The sequence below is a fragment of the Hipposideros armiger genome, unplaced genomic scaffold, assembly GCF_001890085.2.
Source record: "Hipposideros armiger isolate ML-2016 unplaced genomic scaffold, ASM189008v1 scaffold_427, whole genome shotgun sequence".
NCBI lineage: Eukaryota > Metazoa > Chordata > Mammalia > Chiroptera > Hipposideridae > Hipposideros > Hipposideros armiger.
Genome location: NW_017731777.1, coordinates 493370 through 517992, shown reverse-complemented (window position 1 = coordinate 517992; position 24623 = coordinate 493370). Strand labels below are relative to the sequence as shown.

General features: G+C 35.4%; 1 protein-coding gene across 1 annotated transcript in view; it reads right to left on the bottom strand.

The window, feature by feature from the left end:
• The window catches only part of LOC109394537 (zinc finger BED domain-containing protein 5-like), a 79826-nt gene that overhangs the window by 9838 nt on the left and 45365 nt on the right, over window positions 1-24623 (bottom strand). The window contains 1 exon segment of the mRNA XM_019664688.1: window positions 4802-4900. Within this exon segment, the coding sequence (XP_019520233.1) occupies window positions 4802-4900 (99 nt within the window).

The window sequence follows — 24623 nt, the reverse complement described above, 5'->3', positions numbered from 1 at the left end:
ATATTTTGATGTTACACATACAATTCAGGACATATATTGTTCTGTTCCCCAGAATTTCCTTTTGAAGAAATGGGGAAGAGTTTGGAAGATAATTTACAAATATGTGCTCAAGTAGACCATCTTACAAGACTCCCTTTTTCTTTAGCGCCCTGGCACCAGCAGACTTTTAGGCAACTTTGGAGTTGAGGGAATTGTTGGGCGATTGGGTGGGTATAAAGACATAGGAGTACATGGGACTTTGCTTGTTATCCACATTCCTTGGCTGTGCCCACTGGTTATGTATACTAAGGCAGATCCCCAGTGTCCAAGGTATCTCTGGATCAGTAATTTGGATAATTTGGATCTACCCTATCCAAAAGCATAAAGGCATATTCCTTTTGTGTTCCCAAGAAATTAATAACAAGTTGCACATTAGATTTATTTGATTAACAGAAGGCTTGCACAAAATTAAATACACATTTAATGACTAACAGGAAAGTTCAATGTTTGCATATTTGGAATAGAATCTAATATATTAATTTGTTTAGAGAATGATCTATAAAATGCATACATATTTGATTTTACTTATTTATTTTTAATTACACAAAGAAAATATGAATATATTCTCTGTGTAATATTTAATCAACAATATTTGATCAATACCATAAATGCAGCCCTAGGGCAGAAGTAAACATTGTTATCATTTTTTACACATAGAATTTATATAAAATATATAGCCTGTGTATTTTATATGACTGATACCACTCAGTACTTATTGTTTTTCAACTTGCTTTCTTTCTTTTCCCAAATAGTTAAAAAGTCTTTTTATGTTAGGGCACACAGATGCAGCTTTTTGCTTATCAGCTAGGGAGTATTGTGAGCAATGGGTTCTCTATAGTTCATTTAAACACTCTCCTCTTGATGGATATTTAGATATTTAGATAATACTTTTTCCTTTCTTCCCTGTTCTTCCTTCTCCTTGTCTTTTTCTTTCTTTCTTTTTTTATGTTACCATAATGTCTCTCCATAATAAAGCTGAACAAAAATTTCTGGGTTGAAGGATATACATATTCACATTTTCATAGATATTTCCTAATTACCCTCTAAAAAATCTATATTGAATTATACCTCCACCAGCAAAATACAAGAATACCAATTTCCCCTACACCTAACAGCACTCCATATTATTAAGCACCAAATGAATAAAATATGTACCCCATTGTTCTCACATTTACTGTCCTCATGAATAGTAAAGCTGAGTGTCTTTTCATGTTTATTGGCCATTTGTACTTCCTTGATACTGTATAAATATTAAATAAATGAATGATTAAATTGCTGAATGAAGTAATACATTTAGAATTCTAGAGAAATGAAAATTAATCACTGACGTCCAGGAAAATAAAAATGTTTACCTGGCATTATGATTAGAACTGTATTCCACTGAACAGAAACTAGACAGTGCTACTTTATTTCTATTATGCACATAAAGGTCATATGTGATTCCTGCTTCACAACTGGACTACATTTGAGATGATAGTATAAGCCTACTAGGTATCTAAACTCATCCCAGTTATATTTATTCTCCTTTTCTGTGTGTGGCATTCTAGATTTAGCACCTGTAATTTAACATATCACACTGCTACATATTACATTTATTTGTAAATTCAGTTTATGGGTGCCATGTGTGTGTATGTGTGTGTGTTGTTTGCATGCTAAGTTTATTTTTAATCTTTCAAAGAATTGTGTGAAAGTTAACATTTGGAGTCCTCCTTTACCCCATCATTCCTCAGTTTCCCCATCTCCTTTCTACTCTTTGGCAGTATTTCCTTCTTCTCTCATCCTTTGTATCACCACAACATGCTTTTAGAATCTTAATTTACACCAAAGACTTAAAGTATTTATCTCTCCCAATAGTACTTTATTGTAACAGTAATCAAAGTCTTAACCTAGATGACAGACATTCCAAGGGACAGAATTGGTGAAATCATCTAATTAGAGGGAAAAGTAGTATATTTCTGATCAGCAGGGACAGTCTTGAAGCTAATATCTAAAACCTTATATAGGCTGTTATCCAGTAATGAATTAATTGGAGTTGACCATTTAATTGCCATTGGCATAGTGTGAAGTGTCCTAAAGTGCATTGTTAACTTTAATCCTCATGGCATTTCTAGTCTCCTCTTTAAGAGATTAGGAAATTGAGGCTTGAGCACATACACATGAGCACATACACATAAAAGAAAATATGTATGAAATATGCATTTTTATAACTGAGATAGAGCTAATTTTCAGAGCTCACCTTTGTTGGTGGTTTGTATATTAAGGCACTGCTGATGGTCATGAGATTAAGGAACTTGGTAAACACTCCTAAATATTAAAAGTGCCCCAACTTTAAGTAGAAATATTCAAACAAGTGGAATAAAAGTCATTTCCAAATTTTGCAAGCTATTTCATTTTAGCACATTTATGGAGTCCCTTTGGCATTGCATAAAAAAGGAACAGAAACATAACATAAAAACCAACAACACACTAAAGTGGAAGGATCTTGATCTTGAAGGATCCAGCAGAAAAAAGGAAAGTGCCATAAAGCATGTGGCATAACTGATGCAAAATTTCTTCATATAAGGACATTGCTATAAAATGTAAATATCTTCAAAGGATTAACCCTTCAACATCACGAAAATATGCACATTTTCAAAGGGGGTGAAGCACTTTCTAATCTGAACATCTTTAAAGGGGGAAAATCAATAAATGGCATGAAAAACTTCAAAGCAGGACCTCCTGTCAATGACAGAAGTTCCTCAGCAATGCAGAGGCTTTGAAGGAGGACTCCCAGTGCTGGGAAACCTTTGAAGTGACTGAAAACAGACATTTATAATTATGGAAAGGTGCAGTGTCCAGCAGGGATAGTACAAAGACACGTCTGAGGTAGGTACAGACAGAGATTGGGAGGTGGCAGGGACACTGACCTTGCACCTCCCAACCCGAAAGCTTTTTGGGTCAACTCAATAATCGTATGTAAAATGGCAAGTGTGGAGTAAGAACAGTGGCAAGAGGCAAGAAACCAAATTATTTTAGATCTCACATTTCAAAAAAGGAAAAAAAAAACACCTCTCAGCACCCCCAAAACAGATCTTAATACATACCGCCTGTGCTGGGTTCTTATGTTGCTACCTGATCTATTAAGCTGCTATCAACACTCAGCTTTCTGCAAACAAGTGTTCCGTAAGTGTGAAACAGTCTCAGAATCAGCTTCTTCAGGCCCCTTATTCCCGAACTTATGATCCTGAAATCTTTGTTCATGTAGTTGTTACATGTCAGATGATGTTCTAAAGGGTAAAGAATGATGAAAATCAATAATTTAACAGTTGTTTAAATTGAGGCCCAACTATTCTGAGCCAATGATTTGGTAACTAATTTTCAGAATTCAATTGAAGACCTTTTTGATGCCCTAATACGAAGGATTAACAGTAAACTGAGTGTCAAGGCCAATCTAGGTAAAGCTATAAGAGGTCAATTTTAATATTTTATTCCCCAAATTAATTTCTTTTTTGCCTTATTTTGCCTGACATCCATGGGGCACAGTGAGCTAATGACATTCTTTTGCTTCTTGCACCATTCATTATGAAGTCTGCTTTCCCCAAACTGTTCTTTCACCCATTGAATATTTATTGAGCATAAAATGTTCATGGCTCTGTTCTAGGTACTTGGGTAAGGTCCTATGCTCAGATACTCCCTGTCTTCATGGAGATTACAATCTAGGGAGAGACATAGGCATTAACTAATCAAACAGAAAAATATACATTAAACTGTGATGAGGGCTTTAATGAAAATGTACATAAAGGACCTGGCATTTTGGAAGAATCCTGTATGCTTTCCCGAGGAACTGGGAGTTGGGGTGAGATCTAATGGTGAGTAGCCATTAACCAGAACTTGAGGGTGGATGGGAGCATTAGGGACAGATGTCAGGTGCAGTAAGTGCAAGAGCCATATGACAGAAGGACAAGATGAATGACACTTAAGGACAAGGAGTGGGCTAGGTAGGGAAGAGCCAGATGATGCAGACCCTGTTAAGGACTTTGGTCTAAATCCTAAAATCAATCAAAAACCTTTGAAGAATATTAAGCATCTGATAGGATCAGATCTGTAGATTGACTAGATCATTTTTGCTTGAAGAATAAACTGAGAGAGGAGAAGGGGCAAGTGTGTCTGAGAGGAAAGTACAGAGGAGGCCACTGCGTGGTTGAGTTTAGATGATGGAAGCTTGGCCTCGGGTGGTGTCAGTGACATGATGGAGACAACTGTGAAGATTTGAGAGACATTTCAGGTATAAAGTTGAAGAGATTCATTGCTGGAAAGAATGGATAAAAAGAGGGAGGAGTCAAGGACGATGTCCCTATTTTGCATATTTGGTGGTGCCATTCATAAGAAGGGAACTCTGGAAAGGAATTAGATTTGGAGTAGAATAATTAGTTCAATCTCCATTATGTTGAATTGGAGACACAGATGTGTTTGAGTAATGCAAGTGGGCACGGCAAGTAGCCAGTTGCGTCTATGAACCTGGAGGAGAGATTTCTGGTAAAGATAATGTTTAAAGTCATGAGCCTGAGCCTGGGTGATCATATAGAGAAAAAAAAAACGGTCTTAGCACAGAGGCCTGGGCATTTCAGAGGAGGAACCAGCACCCAGAATGAGGAAGACAAATCTAGGTGGTAGGAGGAAAACCTGGAGAACGTGTTATACCGGAAGTAGTCAGTGAAGAAAGTCAATTAAAAAGCAGGGGACAATCGATATGGCAAATACTTCATCTGAAGAGCCCGCTTACCTGTCTCCACTCTAGTTCTGCCTCCTATGCCGCACCTCCTTATTCTCTCCCACACAGCTTTGGGAAGTTTCTTATTCTGACTGCTTGGTGCATCCACCTCTATAACAAGAGTGTCTTACAGGGTAATCCGCACACTACCTGCATTTTGCTCTCTTCACCTTTCATATCCATCACAAGAATTTGCCAGTTCTACTACATATTTTTCCTTTAATTTCACCTGCTTTCTCTATCTCCCCCTCTTCTACCTTAGCCCAAACTACTATTGTATCAGTCCCACCTTAAAACAATAGTCTCATACCCTCTCTCTCCCCTGGCTTTTGTAACCCAGTTCAATCTCTCCCCCATATGCCCCCAAGCTGGTGTTTTTAAAATGCAGCTTTCACTATGCTCTGTGATTTATTTTAGGAAACTTTAAAAAAATATATTACCTACAAACAGAAGAGTACACTTATCAATATTACGCAGCTGATTAAAATTTACAAATTGAACACACTCATGTAAATAGTACTAAGGTCAAAAACAGAACATTAATAGCTTCCCTCAAAAATATCCTTCTGTTCCCACTCACTATCTCCCACCCCCACCAACAACTCCAATTCCCATAGATTAAATTTTCCTGGGGTTGAACTTTTAGGCATGTAATCACACACTGTGTACTTTTTCTTTTAATTTACATGTTTGTGAAATTCATCCATGTTTTATGTGTAAATGTAGTTTTTTTCTTTCTTACTGTAGTATAGTATTCCAGTGAATGAATATAGCAAAATTTGTTTATCCATTATGTTATTGATGGGTCATTTCTACTTTGGTGATATTACAAATACTGTTGTTATGACAATTCTGGAATACGTTTGGTGATCAAGTAAACACATTTCTATTGGATATATGTCTAGGAGTAGAATTGATAGCATTTTAAAAGAGTTCTGGTTGTTTCACATCCTCAGCCAACACTTGGTATTTTCTGTCTTTTTTTTTTATCATATTCTAATGTGGGTGTATAGTGGCATCACATTATAGTTTTATTTTTATTTCTTTAATGTCTAAGAAAATTGAGTACCTGTTCTTTCATATATTTATTACACAATTGAACATGATCTTTTGTGAAGTGTTTGTAAAAGTTTTTTCCCCATTTGTTAAAAGTTGTCTATTTTTTGCATATTAATTAAACAATGAGACAAGAGTTCTTTTTTTAAAAATTAAAATTTATTGGGATGACAATAGTCAACAAAACTACACAGGTTTCACGTGTACATTTCTATAATACATCATCTATATACTGCATTATGTGCTCACCACCCAGAGCCAATTCTCCTTCCATCACCATATATTTGACCTCCTTTACCTTCATCTACTATTCCCTCTCCCCCCTTACCCTCTGGTAACCACTAAACTGTTGTCTGTGTCTATGAGTTTCTGTTTATTTGCTTGTCTTATTCCTTTGTGAGGCAAGAGTTCTTAAACTTTCTGGATACAAGTCCTTGGTCAGCTATATGTATTGTAAATCTCTTCTACCACCATGTAAGCTTGCCTTTCCATTCTCTTAGTGTTTTGATAAAAGAAGTTCTTAATTTTAATGTAGTCAAAATTTTCCCTTATAGTCAGCATTCTTTGTTCTTTATTTAAGAGAGCTGTGTCTACATTAAATTCATGAAATATATTTTCCTATTTTCATTGTAAAGTTTATTGTTTTATCTATTATGTTTATATTTATAATCCATCTGAAATTGACTTTTGTGCCTAGAATGAGGTAGCAGTTACTAATTCATTTTCTCCCCACATGTACATTCAATTAACCCAGCGCAATTTATGGAAAGGACATACTTTTGCTGCTGTATTTGTATCAATTTTATCATAAATTAGATGAGCACCTACTGTACTTCCATTTCTGGATTCTCCTGTCCTATTTGTCTATCCTTGCCCCCTACTACACTGGCTTAATTTCTATAGCTTTTGTTAAGTGTTCATTTCTTGTAGTGCAAGACAACCAGCTTTGTTTGTTTTGTTTTGTTTTCAGGTTTGCCATGGTGGCCTTCTGAATTTCTGCATAAATTTAGTCAATTGATCAATTTACAAAGAAAATACTGTTGTGATCTTGATTGGGATTATGTTGCTCTATGCATTTTAAATAAGCTCTTCAGGTGATTTTTATGAATAGCAAAATCGGAGACCTACAGAGCCATGGTTCTCAAACTTTAGCACACATCAGGTTCACTGAAAGAACTTGTTAAAACACAGATATAAGGACTGCTGGTCCCTACCCCAAGTATTTCTAACTCAGCAGGTCTATGGAGAGTCTAAGCATTTGTATTTCTAACAAGTGCCCAGGTGATGCTGGTGCTGCTGGCACACTTTGAGAAACACCACTCTAAGCTATATGTCATGGACCATGTCATAACAAACTCTTGCATTTCCTACTGTTTATCAAATCAAGTCATGGTTATCTGACATTCCCAAAGGCCAAAGAGAGTCATGAAAGACTACATTGCAATATTTATAAACGAATAAGGTATATGGGCTACAGAACACATAAGCACTAATCATGTTGTGACTAATTAGTATAATGTAATGGCTTGGTCTTGATTTGATTTACTTTGAGGGAAAATCAAATTGTGGGTGACAGATGTGGTTCTTCAACTGCAAAATATAAAACATTATTGATTCAAAGAGCATCATTTACTATCTTCCTTTGAGTTGACTCAGATTTTCTATGATCACTTATTATTTAAAAAATCTATAATCAGACTAATGATTATCTCAATCTCTATACCCATTGCATTTCTCTACATTAATACCATTTCAATGTAGCTCACACAGCAGACTCATCACCCACCCATATATATGTAAGATTTGTGCTTTTTTTCTTCATTAAAAAATACAGTAGTAGTATCTTTTGTAGCTCTCACTGTTTGCTCACTTAGTCAGATATTTATGTTTATGTTTATATTTATATGTTTATAATTACATTTAATTTGGCAAAAGAAAATGGAAAAAAACTACAACTTCACCCTTCCCCTCTTTCAGAATTATTGTTTGTCCCAAACACTCAATACTTTCTGCCAAGTTAGTATCCTTTAATACACATTTCCTAATATAGCTATACTATTAATAATAAGTTCTGCATACAGGAGAAAAACTGCCCTGAATGACTGGCTGCAGAAAATTAAAGCTCAGTGCTCATTCCTAAGATGAGTGTAATGAGTGCTAACCGATAACAACCCTGAAGAAGTCCAAGTCAGAATGCCTCATAGCTCACATGCCACTTTAGCTGGCACCCAGAGCTGTTTTCAGCTGGATGAGGATGGAGATAGTTCTCACTGTAGTTGAGAAAACGAAAGTACGCTCTCTGCCTTATCTTTGTAAAAAGTTTCTCTAAATCCCAGACTTGGTCAAGACTATAACCTGGGATGTCATCTTATCTCAGAAATGTTTTCATGCACCACATTCGTTTAACAAAGTTAAACACCGAATCCCAGAGAGTTAAGTGACCTGTGTCTCATCATGCAGTCCTGACTCCCAGGGCAGTGCTCTTACCCTCCACCATGCTGAGCCCCTGCTACTAGTTCTCCTGCCCTGTCTGCTGGCAACACTTAACATCCTTTTCACAGACATATAACTCTCAAACAGTGAGTAAATATACATTAGAGGCTGTGAGGACAGAACAATGGCAGGTTGGAACTCAGAAAATGTTTAAAGAGATTTCCTCCTGATTTTCCCTCTTCATTCTAGCTTTCATTGGATCATAACTTTTCTTTCTGTAACTCTCCCATTCAGGTATTTGAAGTAGATCATGTTACATGACTTCCCAATCCCTTCCATCAACATCTTAACTCTGCTGTTAGCCCACTATTACATCCATGAGAAACATCTCCCCCAAAACATGGTTGCTAATTCCATGTCATTTTCCTTGACATTCCTGCAAAGTCTATTAATCCTCTAGTTCACGTCTTCTAAAGCCCACCTTAGTCGTCAACCTCCCTTTAATCTCTTGGAAGTAACTCCACACTTTAATTTAACACCATAGCTATTGTGGCTGCATTTTGGCTAAAAATCCATTAAAGATCAACATCAATAATAAAAAGACACCAATAAGGTAGTAAATAATTCATGTTTATCACATACATAAATGGTTAGGGTAAACGATGTTTTAGCTTAAGAGAGATGGTATATATTTATTTGTATATTTATTAAGACATCAGTACACTTTAATTTTTAGATTTCGGATTCCTGATATAAAATGAAAAAATATTTAAGTTCAAATATGCTTGTAGAAAGTCATTCTTTGGGAGAATGTGAAGATTTTAATCAATTTTAGTTCATAATGGCTGCAATTAATTGCAAATCTCTTAATTCATGAACAACTCAATTTTATAATATCTGTGTGAACAGGAAACCAGTTTCCTTATATGTTGATTCTTTTTTCTTTATTTAAATATCAACCATCCTTCTAGCCATAGCAATGGCATAAATAGTTTATGTTCATATGTGTTTATTATTAATATTCTAACATGTTACAAAATGATGATAATAAAAATAAGGAACAGAGTTTATGTTGTATAATATTTTGCTCTTAATTTGTACATCATAATATTGTCTCTAGATGGTTCATATTTTGTTCATTCAACATTAGAATGTGCATCCCCAAACATTAGAGATTGGAGCTTTACATAAAGCTATTGTAGTATTTTACATGTGAAATATAAATATCAAAGGCCTTTCTAAACTTGTTAAATAGCTGTGACCTGGCAGAACTTTCTGGGTTTATTTGCTACCCAAGAAAAAGCTGGCTGATTTGCTACAGTTAAGTGAGCATTCATCACTAACTCATCCCCTGGGGGAGTGGCTAAAGAATGTACCACCCTTGTATGCAAATACAGATGCATCTGAAGCGGGACCCAGCCTGATTGTCTCACCTTCTCATGACATCTGATTTGAGTCTCTGCTTTAGTTTTTGTGCTAGAATAATGTGTAGCTTTCTGTGGTCATTGCACCTCATCATTTTCAACTGTGAGCAAAGGAGAGACATGAAAGAAACAGGCATTTTTCAAGAAATCATCAGATTCCATGAATCAAATTTAACACAATGTATCACTTTTTTTTTCATTGTTTTATGTTTACTATATCACAACAGTGCAATTGATTGAAAAACAGCTGAGATATGAGATTTGGGACATTCTCAGTGGGATAAAATATGCTTAAAATGCCTTAACGATTACTGACACAAATGCTAAACAGCTCGAACTTTTCCATCTGTATTAGAAAATAAAATCCTTACCAAGATCCTCATCAGCAAGTGCCTGAACCTTTGCAATAGCATCCTACGTAGTACCTTCCACCAGTCTCTCTTTACTCCAATTCAGTGTTCCACCTTCTGCTAGGTTAATAATCCCAAGATCCTTCATGTAATTCATTTTAATATGTTTTAAAAATAAAATAAAATTATAGTAGATATTGCAAGAGTTCCCACCACTCTAAATTATAAACTATTTTTATAATCCCTTCAAGCTGTAGCATTGAGGAATGTACACCAATGAGGTACTCAATAAATGCTGAATAACAGAATACATGCTGTTTGGTTCCAGTCCTGACTCTGTTCCTGACTTGTGTGCCCTGACTACTTAAGTCATAGAAGTGCCAGTATCTTCTTTCCATAGATGGAGACAATAGCAATATGTACTTAATAGGGTTATTCAAAAAATTAAATTGGTAATTTATGTGAAGTGCTTAGACAGTAGTTGGCACATAATAAGGCCATGTGAGTTTTGCTATCATTTGGCTGATGCTAGTGTCAACAGCAAATTTTCCTCCAATCCTTCCCTACCACCCTCCCACCCTAAAACATACATACTCCCTATTACTCATCTATAGGAGCTTATCTATAACTGATGGATCAAAGAACATAGTGAGCTGACTGCATACAGAACAGATGGCATTTACCTGGAGGTGGGGTAGGGTAAGCTAACAGGAACTCCAGCCAAAGTCACTCACTCAAGTTACCTTTACTGAACCACAGAGTTTTCATTCACAAAAGCGATAATAATACCCACTTAGTGAGATGTTTATAAAGGTTAGCCATTATTAAGTAAAAAATGTTAATATTTATCGAGCTAGCTACTTGCTCTGAGATTCAAGTTTCTCATCTGAGAAGTGGGGATAACAATAAATGTCTTGCATAGAACCTGGGAAAATTAGCAATGATAATAATGGCTAATGTTTGTTCAATGCTTATTATGTGTCAGGCACTATGCTAAGCACTTTATGGAGATTTGACTAATGTGTGCCCAGTGCTAGACACACAATAGACACTCAGTAAATGCCAGCTATTGTTATTGTTCAGTAGCCATCCGTGGGAAGTAGGTGCTGTTCCTGCTCAGCTCAATCCATTGTGCTGAAAATACATGATCTTTTTTTTGTTTATTTTTAAAGATTTTATTGGAGAATTGGGGAAGGGAAAACAGTGTTGGGGAATTAAGGAAAGGAAACAGCCAAGTTGTTGTCCTTCAATCTTAGTTGTGGAGGGTGCAGTAGCCCAGCTCCAAGTTTAGTTGCCATTCGGCCACCCATCCACAGATTGTGGCCACTCAGCTCAAGGTGCTGTGTTCAATCCTAGTTGTAGAGGGTGCAGCGCACCATCCCATGCAGGAGTCAAACCAGCAACCTTGTTGTTAGGAGCACTTGCTCTCACCAGCTGAGCTATTCTGCCACGTTGGCAGCTCAGTGACAGCTCAGCTCAGGCGGAAATCACTGGCCTATGTGGGAATTGAACCGGCAAACCCCTGTTGCTCAAAGCTCATGCTCTTAACCAACTGAGCCACTCGACCAGCCCAAAATACATTATCTTTTAAGGTGAAATTTCTCAATGTTTTATTTTCCAAATAATATTTAATTTAATAATTTAAATCAGGTTGAAGCCAAACAAAAAATACTTTCCCCTGGGTGGTTATTCATTACTGGTTTCATGATGAAGAGTTAATGACAGTTTTTTGGGCCTTCGAAATGGTTAAGTGAGAGCCATAACAGGAGAAAATATCAGGATAGAAAATGTGTGATAATCATGGTGGGTGGGTTTGTGGAAGCTGGTAGAACAACTCTATTGAAATCCTAGAAGTAACTGCCCTGCGTATATGGGAGGTATTATTGGATGGTTCATTATACTTATAAATTTGTAGGATACATTTCTTCTTCTCCATCTCCTGCTCCGCCTTCTTGTTATTATCTTATGGCCATATTTTTATTTCCCACATCCACTTATGGTAGCTGTAGAGCTGTGACAAAGTAACCTGAAAGTAAAGTAAGGCAGTACAGTCATATTTGAAGAATTTGTTCATTTCCCTTATTTGAAATACAGAATGGTATACATGTATTTACAGCTCATTTATGCCTAATAAATACTTTTGGAGTAAGTTTTGTATCCTATAATTTTTTTTCTCAGTTGAAACAAAATAGGGAGAAAAATTAGGTGAAAAGCTGCCCTTTTATGTGTATATTAGAATTCTCATTTATTGGTATTTTAAGCTAATATTCTGAAAGAATTCCTCAAATTGGTCTCCTGAAAATTTGTTTTTCTACAGCCCTAAATATCCACAGTTCACCTCAGAGACACACACAATAATTCATGTTATACAGCTTAATCAATACATATTTGAAATGTTGATGATCAAATGAATAAAACTTATTTTGTCAGCCACACTGATATTTTTTTAAATGTGATAAAAGAATAGTAGTCAAAATGTAATATAAACAAAAATGTGTAAATAATTACTAATTATATTTATGAATAGCTATCCATGTGAAGATTTTAAGAACAGTATCCTCTCTAAGAACAAGGAAATATAAAATGGAAATAAAACAAACTGAAATCATGAAGTAGAACTGACCTACAGTTCCATCTCAAGAGACCTGAAAAAGAAAATCCACTGTATCTTACCCTCCTCCTTAAAATACCATTTATGTAGATGCTTATAAATTCTTTACCTGGATGGGAAAGGCAGTTGATAACAAAATCATTTTTGCTTGCAAGATACAAAGAAAAAATAATAAATCAAGTCCAACTTGCAAATATCTAACTAATGTAAATCATCTACACTAGCACCACAATGAAATATTTTCAAGATATTTTTAAGAGCCTCTTATTCTGTGTCCAAATCTTGAAAACAGATGGTTTTGCTCTCTGTACTTCCCTTGTTGTAGGAGAACCCTTTTCCTGCTCTACAGAAGTGCTCTTTTCTGATGCAACATCCCCATCTGGTGAAAATGGATTTTTGCAGTCAATGGCTCATTAGGGTAGGAGTCCTTGGTTAAATTTGCAGACATAAATAAAGTTACTCTACAATAAAAGTTCATGACAATAACACTATTTTTAAGGACTATTTTGAAATCACTTGCTTTAAATTCAAGAAAATAAAGTCACAAGAGAGTTGTTATTGTTGTTTTGTTGGGGACAGGTGCTAGGGAAGTTTCAGGAAAGGGAAGAATAAATAGTGAAGGCCATTCTAGGTGTATTTACAACTGGTTAAATTGGGATTTATTTCAGTCCTCCATCATTTGGCAAAAACTAATATCGAGTCATTCTAGAATTAGTGGAATAATGTGCAGAGATATCAATAATGACAAGGAGAAGGCCTCATGGCAAACACATGTACATAAAAAATTTGGACATTACATTGCCTCTTAATATTTCTCATTGAAAAAAAAAGCAGAAATGACACAACAATCAATTCACCACTAATACAAATTTTAGCAAAAAAGATTAGAAATCTGAGGTTTTCTGAGATACTTTTGCTGCAATTATCCATATTCTCCTTGATCTTACTACTAGAGCTAATGAACTGTTGGTTCTATTATTATATGTGTTAAAAAACACTACTTAATTGTTCTTTGCTTCTAGTTTATATATGGAGATGCATATCATAGAAAATATCCCAGAATTACCATAACATGGTACAGATATTTAAGCTGTTGTGTTATGTTTTGAATTATTTATTTAAGAATATATAAAGATATGCTTGATAAATCAAATTTTTTTCTGTACTAGAAAAGTATACAGAATTTGGATAAATGTCAATTAGGAGAGAAAGTAAGTGGGTAATTTAATCACAGAGAGAACCAATAAAATATCTCTGCATGATCTGTTACCAGCCAAGAAGAATGATTTTGGTGTCCCCAAAATTATCTATTTTGGTGTCTCCAAATTATCTATCATCTATCTACCTATCTACCATCTATCTACCTATGCTTACTTATTTCTCTTCCTCCTACCTCCAAAGGTGATTTGTGGTCAACTAAAATTAAACATAGGTATACTATAGCCATAAAATAAATGACTGCATATATGTATACACAAATGCACAGAAATACTTTAGTAGCTTGTGGCAAATTGAGTAATGAATTTGACTAAAACCTGTGGGTATCTTTTCAAAAGAATTTTAAATCCCTATAAGCGGAGAGTGAATTGGTTATTAGTTTAGTTCAGTGTTCATAGCCAGCAATGTTGTCAGTTACTATCATCTCTCTCATCCTTTATCACTGTCTCAATTTATAGTTCAGAGTCTGAGTCATGCTATATTGGAAAGAGGGCAATTTTTGTTCTTGGAAAATTGCTTCCTGATATTTTTTGCATGATAGTGACAGATTTATAAAAGCCCTTTTTCTGGCTATCAGTTCAATTTTATTTTTAGTCCACTAAGGTTTTGCAAGACTTCAATATTGTTATTATTCATAGAACAGAAAAAAATAACATAAATTAAAAAAATTGTTCTTAAAGGAATTAAGTAATTAATGGTTCATTTTTAGAAAGATCAATTGGAGGAAATTTATACAATAAATTTAGTAAAAATGATATGCAAAGGGTATTTTTAAAATAGGTGGGAAAACATCACTGTCAAAATAAATATATGCATTAGTATGGTTTTAGAAGTTTTGGGTTCTAAAATACTAATATTTCTTTTTCAGATTCCCATGTATCCTTAACAAGTAACAAGCATATAAGAAGCATGATCGGAAAAAAGGTGAATGTTTACATTAAAAAAAATGTGTTGCAGTAAAAGACACATTGCTATTAATCCCCCTCAAAATACTCCCCCTCACTTCAAACACACTTATCTCATTGTTCTTGACCCTTTCTGAAGCAGTTTTAGAAGTCCTCTTTTATGAGTGTTTTTAGTTGTGCTGTCCTGGCTGCCTCAATGTCCTGAATCATTCAAAACGTTTACCTTTCATGGTCATTTTGACTTTGGGGAAGAGCCAGAAGTTGCATAGAGCCAGGTCCAGTGAATAAGGTGGGTGAGGACACCCCATAATGTTTTTATTTGACATAAATTGCCATACCAGAAGCGATGTGTGACATAAAGCTTTTCTGTTGTGGTCACAAAATATGGTGAATGCTGCTTCCAAATGCCATCCAATGAAAAGGCAGGTATCTTCAATACAGGAAGTGGCATGTCAAACCTTAGTAATAGTGTGTGACAAGTTTCAACTTATTCAGTGCAGTCAGTTGGATGTGAGCTACGGTTGAGAGAAGGTGTGTTTTAAAGTGTGCCTCAAATCATCTTCCATCATGACAACACACCGTGTCACACATCACTTCTGGTATGGTAGTTTCTGTCAAATAAAAACATTATGGTGTGTCTTCATCAACCTTATTCACCGGATCTGGCACCTTGCGACTTGTGGCTCTTCCCCAAAGTCAAAATGATTCAAACATCGAGGCAGCCACAACAGCGCAACTAAAGATACCCATGAAAGTGGACTTCCAGAACTGCTTCAGAAAGTGGCAAGAATGATGGGATAAGTATATTTGAAGCAAGGGGGAGTATTTTGAGGGGAATTAATGGCAATGTGCCTTTTACTGTAATAATTTTCTTTTTAATTTAACCATTCACCATATTTTTTTATCACTCCTCGTAGTTATTCCTCCTCCTTTTTGGTTTTCTGCTGCCAGTTTCTGTCTATTTTTCCATGTAAACCAATATTGGTTGATCTCTTTAAAGCTAATGCTTAAAAATATCAATAGTATTCAGTCAAATGAACTTGATTCTTTGAAGGCTGTATACCATAATGATTAAGATCACAGACTCTGAGTTCCAATCTTGTTTCATTTACTAACTATATGACTTTAAACAATAGATTTGGACAAGGCACAATTTTTCTCCTCTGAAAATTATGTATCTAGCTAGCTATCTATCTATGTGTACTTATAAATAATTAAAGACAAAGAACTGTGCCTGACACATAGTATGTGTTCAATACATTTAGTGATTATTTGTATCAGCCTGGGAAATTTTTGTTGAATCATTATTTCTAATTGTTCAGGGATTATCATTTTAACTAACTTTGCCTAGTTTCAGTAAGTGCCTTGCATAAACCAAAGACTTAGCAAATGATTTTAATGATGCTTTAGAAGAAAATTATCATCACTTAAATTTAATAACCTAAGACATTAATTTAAGTCACAGTATAATATATAATAAAATATTTTTGTAATATTTGAAAAATTATGTTCTCACAGATAATTTCTTCTTTCCTGTTAAGCTTTTCATTTAGAAAATTATTTCAGAAATTTCTTTCAAACTGGTGCCAATTTTCAGTAAAACTATGGCTATTATCTCTACTGCAATAGACAATTTTTTTACATATCATATATCAGTGCCTACATATTGACAATTTTAAAAGAAAATCATTGAGTTACCTTTTAAGAAATGCAATATTAAAAGTGAAGTGACTAAAGGCTACAAAAAAGGAAAAAAAGGTATTCAAGCTCTCAAATTAGATTAAGACCATCCATGATTTAAGGGGAAGCATGGACTGGCAAAGGTCCTCTGAGCCATTGTTCAAAACTACACAACTTATTATATTGAATAAATCACTATTTCTTTGAAGTTCAAATTGTGTCAAATATTTTTAAATTACTTCAGATCATTTTGCATTTTTATATCAGAAGCAAACACAAAAACTTCTATTTAGAGATTTTAGCCAATGGTTGAAATTATTTTTTAGATTTACTATGCAGGGAAAGTAAGAGAAAAAGGCTTTTCTAGGGTAGCAAACTATTTTTTTTCTTCAAAATTATTAAAGGTTTTCACTATGGAGTCTCCAGCTCAATGATATCTAAATTACCAGAAAAATATATGTAAAGTCACTGCAGGACTGAAAACAAACATATGAAATACAAACCCATTTTAAGCCTGCTGGTGGCCTGAGGGCTTTCAAAACATAATCTAGCAATGTTTGGTACTTTGTCACACACGAGTTTTCTTATCTAAAAAACATTTCTACCCCACAAATGACAGGCCTAAAAGAGGACTGTAGCTGTACACATACAAGGTCAGGTTAACTTTTTAATAACTTTAAAATTCCCAAACTCTAACCATTATGTAATTTGAAAATACAAATGTTCATTTCCATAAGTCTCAAAGTTAATGAGGGTTAAGTCTTAAAAAACGAAGTTAGAGTTTGGTAGATACCTATTGGGACTGAGATCCGACATATATGATAGCCTTTAATGTCTTTTTCTTGTTCCAGGAAATTTACCCAAGTGAGCTTCACTCGTACCTTTAGGAAGATACTTGGTTCCCTGAGGATTAATCATTGCCTCTCACAGAAAAATCTAATTATTCGGAGCAAGATAATAGTGATTGCTACAAGATCAAGGAGAGGAATTGGAGATGGGGGATGATGGCCACAGAGCAGCAGTGAAGAACCAACACAGCTAAATTAGACAAGATGATGTAAAAGGAAATTTTAAAGCAAAATATGGCTTAGGGATGGGTGGGTAGACAATTTGAAAAACATTCAGGGAGCACTCTTTCCTCAAATTACATATTTGGGTGAGGAGGTAAACCTAGAGTAGAACTGTATTAAGAAATGATAATAATAAGTTTGTTTAATCTATGTAATCTATCCTTGATGTTTTGAAAGAGAGAGAAATTGTATAAACAAGCAGATCAAAAGATCTGAAAGAGTTACAATGGTGTGATTTTAAAGATGGATCCAATCAGATTTCTAGGAATGGTGTATTATGACTGTACATCCTTTATCAACTATATAAGTGATGTGTTAGTTATTGTGGATTTTGAATTTTAAAAAGGGGCCTTAAACCATTCCTTGTAAATGTACATCTTAGGGAGACAGTGAGAAACAGCAGTTTAGAGGGTGGACAGAAGTGACTGGAAATGATTAGATAAGCAGAGTAGGCTGCCCACATGCTAAAGAGGAACTGAACTAAAATAAGGGCTAGAATATTTGGGAAGACTCTAGATTCAGCACTTCCAAGTAAGACCAGCAGGACCTAATGACTACCTACATGTGAGACGTAAGAGAGTAGAGAGTCATGTAAGATTTCAGGATTCCGTTTTGGAAGAAAAAATAGTTGATTGGGTTATTAATTATATAAGGAAAATAAGAGAAGTGAAAGGGAAGAAAGAGATAACTTCATGCTGGACATGATGTTTTTGAAGCTACTCCAAAATGAAGTGGTTAGAAGGAAATAAGATATATAAGGTCTGACAATTAAGTTCATGAACTAGTTGCAACGATGTTGCCAACCTTTTTTAATGTCAGAGAGATTCTTCATTATGAATTCGTACCAACTGGACAAACAGTTAACCAAGTTTACTATTTGGAAGTGCTGAAAAGGCTGCATGAAAAAGTTAGATGACCTGAACTTTTTGCCAACAATTCATGGCTCTTGCATCACAACAATGCACCAGCTCACAGGGCACCGTCTATGAGGCAGTTTTTAGGCAGTAAACAAATAACTGTATTGGAACACCCTCCCTACTCACCTGATCTGGCCCCGAATGGCTTCTTTCTTTACCCGAAGATAAAGGAAATATTGAAAGGAAGACATTTTGATGACATTCAGGACATCAAGGGTAATAAGATGGTAATAAGCTCTGATGGCCATTCCAAAAAAAGACTTGCAAAATTGCATTAAAGGGTGGACTAAGTGCTGGCATCACAGCATAGCTTCCCAAGGGGAGTACTTCAAAGGTGACCATAGTGATATTCAGCAAAGAGGTTTGTAGCCCTTTTTCTTGGACAAGTTCATGAACTTAATTGTCAGACCTCGTATGGATTTATTGAGTCTTCAGAAAAGTCATGACGCATGTTTGCAACAGATGGCACTCGTTCATTTTTGGAAGTATTAGAGTCATTCGCATCTGTGTTATTGCTATGTCATTTGACAGCTGACAGTTCTAGCTTCATTATAAAAAAAAATTGAGTGATTTGGTTGAGTTTTGGAGAATTTACAAGTTGAAGATGAAAGACCAAACTGCATTTTTTACATATTTTACTGTTTTACTTCCATAAAGGGAAGAATGTGTGTCAGGCTTGTGAAAAGATGCATAAAGTTTATGGTGACAATGTTCTACAAGAACGTCAGTGTCACGGGACAGCCGAGTGGCTCAGTTGGTTAAGAGCTCACTTAAGAGTGCGAGCTCTGAGCAACAGTGGTTCGATGCCCACCCGAGCTGAGCTGCTGCTGAGCTGCCAACAGGTGGCAGGATGGCTTAGCTAAAAAAAAAAAAAAGTCAGTGCCAAAGATGATTCATGAAATTCCATGCTGGTGATTTTTATCTCAACGGCATTCCTAGGTCAAGCAGGCCCACCAAGGTTGATGACAACAAAATAAGGCGTTGATTGAGTCGAACCCACATTACACAACACAAGAGATTGCAGAAACATTGAACATCCATCATTCAAATGTTCACGACCACCTGAAGAAGCTGGGATACGTAAGCAAGCTTGATATTTGGGTTCCGCATGAACTCAAAGAACTTCATTTGATAGTGCATATAAAAATATGCAATGTGCTCATTAAACGTGAGGAAAATGATCCTTTTTTGAAGTGACTGATAACTGGTGATGAGAAGTGGATTTTTTACAACAATATGGTGCGCAAACGGTCTTGGTCCCAACATGATGATTAACCTCAAATGACATCGAAAGCAGACATTCATCAGAGGAAGGTTATGCTCTCAGTGTGGTGGGATTTTAAGTGTCGTGTTTTTCGAGCTCCTACCAAGGAGCCAAACAATTAATTCGAATGTGTACTGTCGACAATAGGACAGTTTGAATGAATCCATCATCCAGAAAGGTCCAGAGCTTGTTAATTGCAAAGGAGTTGTGTTCCAGTGTGACAATGAGACCACACACAAGTTTGATCACCAGCCAAAAATTCTTGGAGCTTGGATAGAATGTTGCCACACCCACCATTCTCGCCTGACCTTGCCATGTTAGACTTCCATTGAAGGAGTTTCTTCAAAACTCCTTGTGTGGAATAACGTTCAACTCAGATGAGGCTGTAAATCAGCACTTTGTTCAGTTTTTTGCAAATAAAGACAGGTCCTATGAATGAGTAATTATGAAACTCACTGAAAGATAGCAAAAGGTTACCGAACAAAACAGGCAATAGATTATTGATTGTTCTTTATATAAATAAATGATCTTTGAAAAACATAGACAAAATACGTCATGACTTTTCTGACAATCCAGTAGAATAGCTTTTAAAAAAATTATTTTTGGAAAGTCTATTTTGGAATGAGAGTTGAGAAAGCAATAGAAAAATAAGAAAGAGAGGTACAAAGAAATAATTTTTTGCTTTGTTCTGTTTTGATTTGATTTGGGTGTTGCAGAAGGCAGAATTCTAAGATGTCTCCCAATGAATCTCACACTTGCATAATCCCCTCCCATTTAAATGTGAACATAACCTGTCAATCCAATATGTCACTCTCATGATTATGGTATTTTACATGGCAAAAGGGAGATTATCCTGGGTGAGTCTGACCTAATCAGTTAAATCTTTTGAAAGCAGAGTTTCTTCAGCTGCTGACCCTAGAAGAGGAAGTCAGAGAGGTGTGCTCCAATTGGCCTGGAAGAAACCAAACACTCATTTTGTGAACTGCCAATTGGGATGAGGGTGGAGGTCAATAGCGGGGAACTGGAGGCAGCCTCTAGGAACAGCCCCAAGTCATCAGCCAGCCAGCGAGAAAACAGGGACCTGAGTTTTACAACCTCAGCAGGCTGAATAAACTTGGAAGAGAATCCTGAGTCTCCGATGAGATCCCAGTACTGGCCAACAGCCTGATTTCATTCATGTGAGACCCTGAGCAGAGAACCCACCATGCTGTGCAGGACACCGGACCCACATCAACTGTAAGGTAATGAATTTGTGCTTATTTTAAGTTCATGGTAATTTGTTATAAAGCCACAGAAAATTAATACAGGTGTTTTATGTTGGCTTTATTTTTAGTCTATGATGGAGAGTGAGGAAAAGTCTCAGAAAAAAGCAAGAAATTAAAGATGTTGAGCAAACATAATGTACATTGTAATGCAGTGAACCTGGAAGTGGGTTGGCCTGGAACTTGAAGGGTGGGAGGTCATAGAGAATTAATTCTGATGGTATCTATTTTCTCTATCAAGTATGAGGGGGAAGTATAAGATTCAGATTAGGAAACTCATAATGACCTTTGGTATCAGGTCTCTAATTCTACAGAGCTAGACACCTTCCTTTTTCAAGAAATTCCATTCTGTGGAAAGGGCAACATTCTGCATTCTGAAAAAAGGAGGTTGAGGATTTGAAAGATCAGGTTCTTAGATCTGAACCATATGGCAGCAGTTCATGTTGGTGGCTTATTTCAAAAATTCATGGTGGATGTGGGGAGTCACTTTATTAGCATATTCTGGGTCCCATTTTTTTTCCTAATGCTTTGAAGCACTGAACATCAGAGAGAAAAAGAAAAAATATATATCTTTAGAGCATTGAACAAATGATTTTGTATTTTGTTCACCTTCATTTTAGTTTCTACTGGAAAGAATTTTTTTGGAGAGATTATCTTTTATTTGAAAATCTGGTAAAACATTTCAATAAAACATTGATTATGGCACAAATAATAATTCAATTATTTGATGGTTATTAATATACTGTGATATTGTATTTCTTCTATGTGACATTTATTGCTATTATTATTATTATTATTATTATTATTATTATTTTGATTAACAAACACTTGCTCCTGGCCAAACATCCATGGAGACATTTGGTCCATACCAAAAGGTCCATGAAATTTAGTCCTGTCCTAAAATCCATGCTTTGAAGACATCCCTGGATTCAAATAGCCCATACTTTGGGTTTACAGGATTAACACATAAAAAAAACTATCATCTTTTATTGGTCCAATAACTGTGTTGTGGCTCTATTGCCAGTCGTAGCCCTTTTTGTTCCAGTACCCTAGCTGGTAGTGGCACAGTGGATTAGGTTGGTGGTCAGGGTTCAAATCCTACAGCATTATGGAATTTAGATTAACTATGTAGACAAAATATTTCCATGGATGTTTTGAACAGGAACAAATGTTCTCCAATATTTTTTTTTCTATTACTATATGTGATTATTTACTCTGAGGTGTGTCTCTTGGAAATATACTAAACTTAAATTCCTAAAACTAGAATCTATGAGTACTTGTTAATAAATGAATCTAATTCCTGTTTTCTCTGCCTATTTCTGCACATTTGAAAAAATATTTATTTCTTCTGCTTCTACTGATATTATTTATGAATGTAAATTCATGGTCATATTTTACCATAAAAGTGTAACTGATTAACACCAAAAATATTCTCTAAATAGGGAGATTCACTTATTTACTCCAAAATATTTTTGAGGGTCTATTATACGAGGCCTGACAATTAAGTTCACAAACTCATCCTAGAAAAAGTGCTACATACCTCATTGCTGAATATCACCACAGTCACCTTCCAACTACTCCCCTTAGGAAGCTATGTATTGATGGCAGTGCCTAGTCCATCTTTCAAAGCAATTTTGGAACTCTTTTTCTGGAATGGCCATCAGAGCAGTCATCGTTATTACCCTTGATGTCCTGAATATGATCAAAATGTCTTCCTTTCAATATTTCTTTTATCTTTGGGTAAAGGAAGAAGTCATTGGGTGACAGATCACATGAGTAGGGAGGGTGTTCCAATACAGTGATTTGTTTACTGGCTAAAAACTCCCTCACAGACAGTGCCGTGTGAGCTGGTACATTGTCGTGATCCAAGAGCCATGAATTGTTGGCAAGAAGTTCAGGTCGTCTAACTTTCAAGTGGCCTTTTCAACCCTTCCAAATAGTAAACTTGGTTAACTATTTGTCCAGTTGGTACAAATTCATAATGAATAATCCCTCTGATATCAAAAAAGGTTAGCAACATTGTTGCAACAAGTTTGTCAGACCTTGTACCACATACTTGTATCAGTTAAAATGAAAGGCCTGAGGTTTTGAGAACAGAACCCAAGTGCACTGGCTGTTCTTACAGTTGTAACTGAATGTTTCCTATGCTACATTCTTCCATATTGATAACAGATTATGGATTAATTTTAGTACTTCTGTTTTATTACCCTCATAACTTTTCTCTTTTCTCACTCCCAGTTCCTCCTGTCTTCCTTCACTGTTCTCTGTGGTTTCCTCACCATGGGACTTAGAGGCATTGGTTAGACACAAGCTTTACAAACTGTTTCATGAGATGTCTTATAGTTTTAAAATCTACATAAACGTCTCAATGCACTAAAATAACCTATAAAATAAAGAGAGCACACACAGTAATTCACTTAAACTTAATAGAAGGGAAGGGCCATTTTTTTTGTTCCTGCTGCTAGTCAGCTCTCTCATAGGTGCTCATTATATATTTGTTGTTACTAACTGAAACATCATAAATTAGTATATTTCATGAAGAATTAAGAACAAAAGTCATGGATGTTGCTCTAGGTTAATTTTCGATACTATGGTATTTCAAGCTGTCATCTTAATTAAGCCTTTGAAAGGAGTCCTTTAAATATATTTCCTGATAAAATTTCAATTATCACAATATTTATGAATAAATATGGCCAGCAATATATATAATTTTAAATTTAAAGTAATTGCTAAAGGCCAACGATTTAAAGTAATTACTAAAGGTCAACCATTCGGTGGAGCAAAACTCAAGTTCATGATGTCTTTATTTTATATTAATTCACCCTCTATCTCTCATCTTATATTAGGAGTTAGTTATCAGAGATTGAGAATATCAGATATCACCAAGTAGAACATGGCACCTCAAATTCAGGAAGAAGAGAATTAATGACTTTCCAAATTTATGCCTTATAACAAGCATTTTAAGGGTTCATAATGCAGTCAATTACTGAAGAATAAAAGAGACCTAGACGACTTATGAGATAGACTTAGAATGGCATAATTCCACTGAGTGTATATGGACCTCTTCCTAAGAAAGGCAGGAGAAAAATAAAACTGTAAAAGGACACCCTCTGGGAAAGCTCTCACACATTTGGGCATGCTGTCTGGTTAGAGTAGGCCAACACTTGATACTTTTATTTCCAACCTTTGACCCAGGACATCTGGAAACCCAATTTGAGTCAAACAGAAGGAAGTTTTCTTTTCTATTTCAAAAATGTTGGGGGAAAAAAATTTAAGCACTTACCATCCATTCTGCTAGCAAAAACTACTAGTATCTATGCGCTTGTAAGGAACTCTAAAATGTGCAGAAAATAGATGTTTCAGAACCTTGACAATATTGGCATATTGTTATTTCTGGTGAGGGACTCAGGCAATGGCTGAGATTAACAAAATAACCCAGTAACTTTGATGCTGTTTATGTCTTGATTTAATAGATACCCTCCAATTCCAGAATTTGAAATACAATGAAGCATTCTATATCAACACACATGCACAACACATCTATATTTGGTGTCATGTGCATTTTAAAGAAGTTTTCATCTGCAGTAAAATTTTTAATCATTACATTTTATTTAAATATATAACAAAGCAATGATGTGGTTTAT